An 8000-nucleotide genomic window follows, 5' to 3' on the forward strand; every position below is an offset into this window, starting at 1 on the left:
TTTGACCTGTGCTCAAATTCTGTTCCCACCATCTAGTCACTTGAAGAGGTTACTAAATCCCTGTGAACTGCTGGTTCCTCATCTGGATGATGGGGACAATCAGACCTGTCTCACGAGGTTATTGAAAGGATTAAACGAGACACCTGAGCCTGCCATGAAGTAAGCTTTCAAAAACATGGCAGCTGCCACCATTATCCTTGGGAAGCAAATTGTCCTTCTGGTTCCTGGATGGCACAAGGGGTAGCTTAAAAATTGTTAGACCTTCTGTTTCTCACAGTACTTCCCCACTCTTATCAGCTCTCTCTTTTATTTCAAAAATACAAAGATTTATTTGTTGGAAGGTAACTGAAGAACCAGCATGATCCAACGAGCAGCTACAGATGGTTCTTCTTGGGGCTTGAAGGAAAAGCTCCTCGCAGAGATGCTGAGGATCGGCACTGCCACTGGTCCAGTCCTTCCCACTTCGCTTTGCCAGGCTGTTGCTGGCAGCGGGGCTCTCCGGAAGTTTCTAGCCTCGGGAGAGTGCCAACTGCACCACCATTGCATCCCTGCCCATTTATCACTCTAAGCTTCCTTTTTAGGAGCTGGTGACAGACTATTCGGCTTCTAACTTAGTCATCCATTTCCTTTTTTATTTCTGTTTCCATCGATAGGCAAGTGGGGATTATCCTATTTTGGTGGGTTGAATTAGCACAATTAAATTATTTCTGGTCATTAATCCTCCTTTAAATTGGTGCCTGCATTTCTTTCACTGGCTTTGGCTGCTGCCCTTCACTGGTTAAAGTGTGCCATACAGCGGGCTGTCAGGAGTCTCTCTTCGGAGAAGCCAGGATGCTCAGTCTGGTAGGGAAGGATCTGTGGTTCTGGAGGCAGGGGGACACAGCTGCATCTTTCCCGGGGTGGGTGGGGTGGGGGGTGCAGGGAAATGTTCTCAGCAGCCTGAGAGCCTTGAAATGGGTGTGTGCCTGAGGCTGCCTGGCTCCCACGCACTGAGAGGTCCCTCTTGATGCATCTCCCAGCGAGCAGCGGGACGTGCACATTGGAAATGACACTCTTATCTTGTGGTTGCAGGGGAACCCTTTGTTTTATTTTTCGCTTGCTGCATTAAAGTATTTGTCTTTCTTTCTTTGTAGTGTAATATTGTTAATGTAAAACAATTTGCATCATGACACTTTTATCACAGTTTTCGTCTTTTTCTCAGTATGTTGCATTTCTCACCATGTCTAGTTCATCACAGCTACAGTGTGTACATCACAACATTTATCTTAGGCTCAGGGTTTTACTTGTTTATAAAAATTGTCTTCTTTCAGCCTGTATTCACTCCATTTAAGAAAAAAAAAGGCAGCCAGAAACTGTTTTGGTCCAAACTCCAGTAGTTATCACATTCCTTGCTAACTGTCCTGCGTATTTATATGTCTCCTAACTATTACTCTATGTTTCAATGACATTTCTCAGTTTTATGGCTCAGGGAGGTTGTGAAGTAGCTTTTGCTCTGCACTCTGCCAAGCAAGGAAGCCCTGGGAGGCTTTTAGAGGTGGGAGGCGGGGGGAGGTGACACAGCTGTATATTGGGGTCAGGTCTAGGTGTTAAAGGTGACTGTCCTTGGCAAGTGAAGAACTTGCTTCTCGGGAGAAACAAGGTGACGGCAACAACTGCGCAGGCGCAGGAGGACGGACTCAGGCGCCCCGGCCTGGGGCTCCCTCCGACTGTCAGCGTTCACTGTCCGTGTGTCCGCCCCAGCCTCTGCTGTCGCCAGGTTTGAATCCTACACTGGCCTTTTTTGGTAGATGGATTTTGACCCTTTCCTCTCTCCGGGTCAGAACATCGCTCAAGGTTCTATTGCTGCGATTGGCGCTGCATGAGCCACACAGCCCAAAAATGCCTCATGAATCTCGCAGGGCCGTGCAAGCGTGCTCTCTTCCAATGAATGCTCTCTTCCGATGAATTCTAAGAAGGCCATGAGCCCGCAGGCGCAAAGAACACCCAGTGTGTCTGTTTACTGCAAATCCCAGGACAGTTCAGTAACAATTTCTTTCCTCCTGTATTTTTGCTGGAAGATCACATCATAAGTAGCTTGGAACTTTACTGGAGATTCAGTGCAGCTTAGGAGGTAGAAGAGGTTCTGCCGTCAGACTTTTGTCCAGCTCAGATTTCCTACTGTAACCTGGTGCACTTGATTGTCTTCATGTAGAAGTGGGATTGCTATTAATAGACCTATCTCGTAGGAACGTCATTAAATAGAGCAGGTGCTTTGATAAATCCTTTAAGATGCTTAGCAGAGTGACTGGCACAGAGTACACAGTAAATGTCAGCTGTTATTACTAATGGCATTGTGTATGGATTGAAAGTGCGCAAAGCATATTTTGGTAAATTTCAGAATGAGAACATTTTATTTCACTTCCCCTAGCTGTTCTCACTTGCCTCTGCAAAATTAGGATGGAATATAGTCAGCAGTACAATATAAGTGGTTACCTTTCTTTCATTTATCCCTTTAATTGATATTTAGCACTGTATTAAATGCTCAGAATAATGAACAATATAGACAAATTCCTTTTCTCATGGAGTTTATTGTTTAGTTGGGTATATAACAAACAAATATTGACTGACAGTGAATAAATGAGTGGATAGAAGAATGGATGGAGTAACATTGGAATGGATGAACAGATGAATGGATGGATGAATTCATCTGGGACATCTCACCAGATAACACATTTCCCTAAAAGTAAAGTAAAATAAGAGTGTGACTTTCAATGAGTCCTAGACGTTTCTCCTGAAAGTTTGTGGGTAAATTCTCAATTGGGTCAGAAATGGCATATGGTCAGGACAAGTGGGACCCAGCCTGCACAGAGTAAGAGGGCCTTTGCACTGGTTTCCGGGACAAGATCACTTTGTCAATGCAAACATGTTGGGTGACTTTGTCCTGAAAGCTGTAGACAGAATGTCTTTTTTCCAGAAACACTGTTAACAGCATCCTGACATCAGTGTCAGTAATTTAACCTTAAAAAAAGCCACGTCTCTTGATTCCTATTTCAGTGACAGTAAGAGGAGTTAATCTTCTTCCCATTTCAAACAAAAAGGTGCTCAGCAGCCTGTTTCCTGGTGCACAGTTCACTGATATTGAAGCCGGGGCTAGAATACAAACACTCGGACTATAGCCCCATCCTCTTCCTGCCAGACCTTCAGGGTTCCCATCCTGATGTTAGCTACAAAGGTATCTATAGAACATAAACCTTGCCTCTCATGAAGTTGACTTGATTCACCAAGATGCTGCAGGACAAGTTGACTGATTTGAAATCTCTTGGGAGGCTAATGGCCCTTCCTCTGCCCAACTCATAATGAGACAACAAAAGTAGGCTCCAGCTCACCCCTTCCCAAAGTCACTACAATGTCTGTGACATTTTTACCTTCATCCCAACTCTGCAAGCATCTCCAAATTAAGACCGGATGACTAGTTCCATACTTTCAAAAAGTTTTCATTCGAGACCCCAGCCTCATTTTAGAAGTCCTTCCTAAGGTCATGAAGCAGCCTTCAAAAAGCTGACCTCCCAATTTTTTTCTCCTAATTACCTGGCTTGGTCCAATAGTGACATTTTCCTCAAGACAGAACAAGGCAGACAACCAGCCACTGATGATTTTCTAAGGCCATATTTGATCTTTGTCACCCCTCTACCCTCCCATATGTTACATTTGCCTAGGTTTCAAACATCTGTTTCAAAAAAGGTAATGCCTGCTTCTCATTCAGAGCCTAGCAATGTGGACCAAAGTTCATATGACATATTGCAGAGTATGTTTAGTTGCAAATGCTATGTACAGGCTCTTTGAAATGTAGCATGTATGGCACCATGTGACACATGGTTGCCATGGCAATACACTTTTTGGCTGAACTACAGCATAAGCCCATGGAACATACATTGCTAATATGAGACTCTGCCCTGTGCTAATGCATAGGACCCAGCCAATCTGGGATCTGGGACTCAAGGGGCTTTGCATGCAGCCTGGGTGGCAGGTGCCCTCTTCTGCATGTGCAGGGAAGATGTGGCATTCTCCCTTTCCAGTCCTTCTCCCAAGCACAGGGCATGCTGTGCATTCTGCCTTGCATGGAGACAGCATTTGCTTGAATATCGGTTTGCTATATTTTGTATCAAAGGGGGCCCCAGCTGAAAACATTTTATTTTGTAAACTGAAGTGAAAAATCAGTTTATGGCAGATCTTTTTTTGAATAATGACATTCTTTTTCCCAATTCCAGAATTCAACAGTCATGAGCAGAGCTGAAAATTTTAAACAAGTTGAGTACCTCCTTATTCATGGAACAGCAGATGGTGAGTTTCAGTTAATTAGACTTTTTAGTATCACAGACAGGTTTGCAATTTCACTACTGACAAAACAAAAGCATGAGGGGCAAGACTGTTACATTTACTTCAATAAAACAGTGTTGCTTTCCACAACTCACTTGTCTTGGGATAAATGGGATGCTGAGTCCTAGAACTTCAGACAGTCCCCTTTCTTCTTGTGCCTTTTCCTACCAGAAAAGTGGAGCAGCTATTAGTTACTTTCTGTTTCCTTTCTCTCCCTGCAGATAACGTTCACTTTCAGCAGTCAGCTCAGATCTCCAAAGCCCTGGTGGATGCTGGAGTGGATTTCCAGTCAATGGTATATAGCAAAGCTTCCTGCAAGGGGAAGGAGCTTCCTGGTGGGGTCTGGTTCCCCTCTCACGATTACTTCTCTCATCAAGGTCCCAGGAGAAAGGGACAAAAGCAAAAAAGAGTCTTATTTTTCCAGTAAGAAGTTGAAGAAGTGATATACTTGAGCCAGAAACATAGTCATGTTCAATATCAGTTAGGGGTTGAAAAGCACAGTATCACATATCTTGTGATTATCAGATCCCTAGTCTTGTGATTGCTCTTCTAGCCCTATGATTGTCCCATCTCTCCCTAATTTGACACAAAAGTAATCACTTACCCAGTGAAAAGTATGGCAAAGTAATTCTAAAGTGAAAGCAGCATGATAATCGCTCAGCTCAAATATGAAAATCCATCTCTAGTACGTGTTACTAGCCCTTCTAACAAAGGTAGGGTATAGGGTATAATAATCAGCAAGTTTCAGTTTTTGCAACTTCCATGTTATCTTTTATTGAGCAACTACAGGTAATAAACAATTAAGCTGGGTTTATAAAGTCAGAAATGGCTAGAGAGTTGTTGTTGCCTGTTCAGAGGATGTTTCTAGGTATTAAACAAAATTCATTTTATGCCCTAGATCTTTTCTGATTAAGAGAAAAAAAATTATATGTGTGTGTTGCACTAAATATTTTTGTGTTAAGAGCTTTCTTGTCTGTATTAGCTTTAATAGCCTGCTTCCCCTCACTTTCTTTTAACATACACACTTTGCTCTGTGCTCAGTTCAAGCAGTACCTACTGTATTTAAAAGCGGGACAGTCATTTGATACCAAAAAATATGGCATATATTTTCGGGGTTAGATTCTTATGAGGTTGTGGTGTATATTTCCACTGTTCAAAGAAAAGACATGATACTTTAAGCAATTTTTGAAAGTTAATTTATGTCTCCATGATATATGTTTTGCTAGCAGTGACTTCCCACTTGTTTAACATGGTGGAATGAGTTGATAAATTTTTGCCTCAAGTCATCAACTCTTCCTAAATAAATGTCAGACATACAGATAAGAAATTCCAGTGAAAAATCTTACGTGTTTGAAAATAATACATTTGATTTTTGACTTCACTTATGCTAAACATATATATGGAATACAGAAGTAGATTTTCCTAGTTCCTTAGTGATATACATTAGGAAAAATTGCTTTTTAAAAACCTTTAATAGTTTTTTTTACTGCAGTGGAGGAGAAACTTAACAGTTGATAACACTTAATTAAAGTGGGCTTTATGGGATAAACATTCCATCCTATGCATGATGAGTTTCTAAGTGTCCTTTGAGTCAAATTTGAAAAATGGACTTAGATATTTTCGTGTAATACACATATCCTTAAAGCAGTGTGCAGTGAAGTCAAACTCATGGTGAGTTGTCTTAGCACATACCACGGACAATTGGAGACTCCTGCAAGACACAGCTACATGCCTTGGGAAAGCTCTGGGCGTGGGGAGGGGAGATAAGAAAACCTGTTTGATCATGTTTCAGTTTACAAACTGATTGAGGAGTTAAAATATTGTGTGTTATTTCATGTATGCTCATGAGAACTCATTTGGATTAAAACAAAAAAGGCAACTGACTTCCTAATTCTGACCTCTCTCTTGTGTCTCTGCAGTGGTATACAGATGAAGACCACGGGATCGCCAGCAACACAGCACACCAACACATATACACCCACATGAGCCATTTCCTAAAACAATGCTTCTCTCTACTTTAGCATCTCAAAACAGCATGCCATTTAAAGCTTGTGAAAAGCTACTTTTGCTCTCATTATCTCAAAACTGCACTGTCAGGACGATGCCTTAAAAGAAAAAAAAAAAAACCACTCAAATCAAGAAATGTTAAGTTTACCTTGTTCCCAAGTTTCATATCTATAACCTGAAGTAGGGACTTCTGTCTTTGCAACAGACTTACCTTATGGAAATTTCAGTCTGGTTTTCTTTTTATTATTATTTAAAATAATTTCCATATCAGTTGGTGAAACAACACCTAAGAATTGTTTTTATGGGAGCTTTGCAGAGGTTCCCTGAGCAGCATTATTTTCTAACTGAACTAGTGCAAATTTTGTTCTCTTCTTTGAAGGAATGACAGGATGTGGGCAGTGACGTCACTGAGGCAGGGGTAAGAAAAGAGGGGTTAGGGAGAGAAGCTGGCAGGGCAGGGCTGTGAACCCCAGTCCAAGCCTGCTGACCCAACCAGGCTACTGTCAGCAGCTCCGAGAAGAGCTGTTCACAGCCAGACTGGCACAGTTTTCTGAGAAAGACCATTCAAGCAGTCTCAGGAAATCATATATGCAAAGCACTGACTTCTGAGTAAAACCACAGCAGTTGAATAGACTCCAAAGAAATGAGAGGGAAACTGCCAACAATGCAAGGCCCCCAGGTGCCAGTTATGGCTATAGGTGCTACAAAAACACAGAAAGGGTGATGGGAAAGCATTGTAAATGTGCTTTAAAAATACTGATGTTTCCTAGTGAGAGAAGCAGCTTGGAAGGGAGATGTGAACACATCAGCTTGCCCTGTTAAGATATGAAAATATTTGTATTGCAAATCCTAACTTGAAGGAGTCTTTGCATCAGTTTTTCTTACTTCATTTCTTTGAGCATCTAATTAAAAAGAATATTTTAACTTTCTTGGACTTGTTTTTAAAAATTGAAAATAAGCTACAAATGTATATAATATGATTCCCATTCTATATACTGTGGAATATCTCCTGGTCAGTAATAAATATGCCTTCATTTTTTCAGAGGTGTTTTGTGTCTTGAATCAGACCTAAACTGTATTGGCATATGGACATGCTTACCCAGAAAGGCTCTTGTTTATTTTGCTTGTTATCCCAAACTGCCTTGTAAACATGGAGAGGGTTCAGCTTTTGTAAGAAACAGATACAAAGAAATGTGCTAAATTTAAGCAGTTCATAGGGTTTTAATCTAATATCTCTCTATATATAATTTCTGTTATCATACTTATATATAAGCTTTTAAAAAGTCAACTTAAAGTAATTTTGGTTATTTATGTAGCATCTAATTTATACTTTCATTCCAGGGAACTATGATGAGGCACATAATATCAAAAATATCATCTTGATAGCCCAGATGGCTTAGTGGAAGTTTAAAAAAGTCAACAACTTAAGTGTTTAATTATTTTTGGTTGATGTAACTATATTAATGAAACCATAGATTTAAGATGCTGAATTTAGCCTAGCAAAGTCTCGATAAATGAGAACACATAATATTTTTGTTCAATTATTTGTAAAATGGCCTTATTTTTAACAATTGATTTTATAAACTCAAACATAGTTAGAAAAAGTTGTCCCAGACAGGATGAGCTACAGCACAAAA

At 40.7% G+C, this 8000-nt stretch overlaps 1 protein-coding gene across 4 annotated transcripts in view; it reads left to right on the forward strand.

The window, feature by feature from the left end:
* The window catches only part of DPP4 (dipeptidyl peptidase 4), an 81675-nt gene extending 74270 nt beyond the window's left edge, over positions 1 to 7405 (forward strand). For all 4 annotated transcript variants that reach the window (XM_069574341.1, XM_069574344.1, XM_069574345.1 and 1 more), the window contains 3 exons: positions 4248 to 4320; positions 4578 to 4651; positions 6276 to 7405. In XM_069574341.1, coding sequence (XP_069430442.1) covers positions 4248 to 4320; positions 4578 to 4651; positions 6276 to 6377 — 249 coding nt within the window. In that variant the 3' untranslated portion in view covers positions 6378 to 7405. The remainder of the gene's footprint in view (positions 1 to 4247; positions 4321 to 4577; positions 4652 to 6275) is intronic.
* Positions 7406 to 8000: the final 595 nt, after the last annotated feature.

Source organism: Ovis canadensis, chromosome 2, assembly GCF_042477335.2.
Source record: "Ovis canadensis isolate MfBH-ARS-UI-01 breed Bighorn chromosome 2, ARS-UI_OviCan_v2, whole genome shotgun sequence".
NCBI lineage: Eukaryota > Metazoa > Chordata > Mammalia > Artiodactyla > Bovidae > Ovis > Ovis canadensis.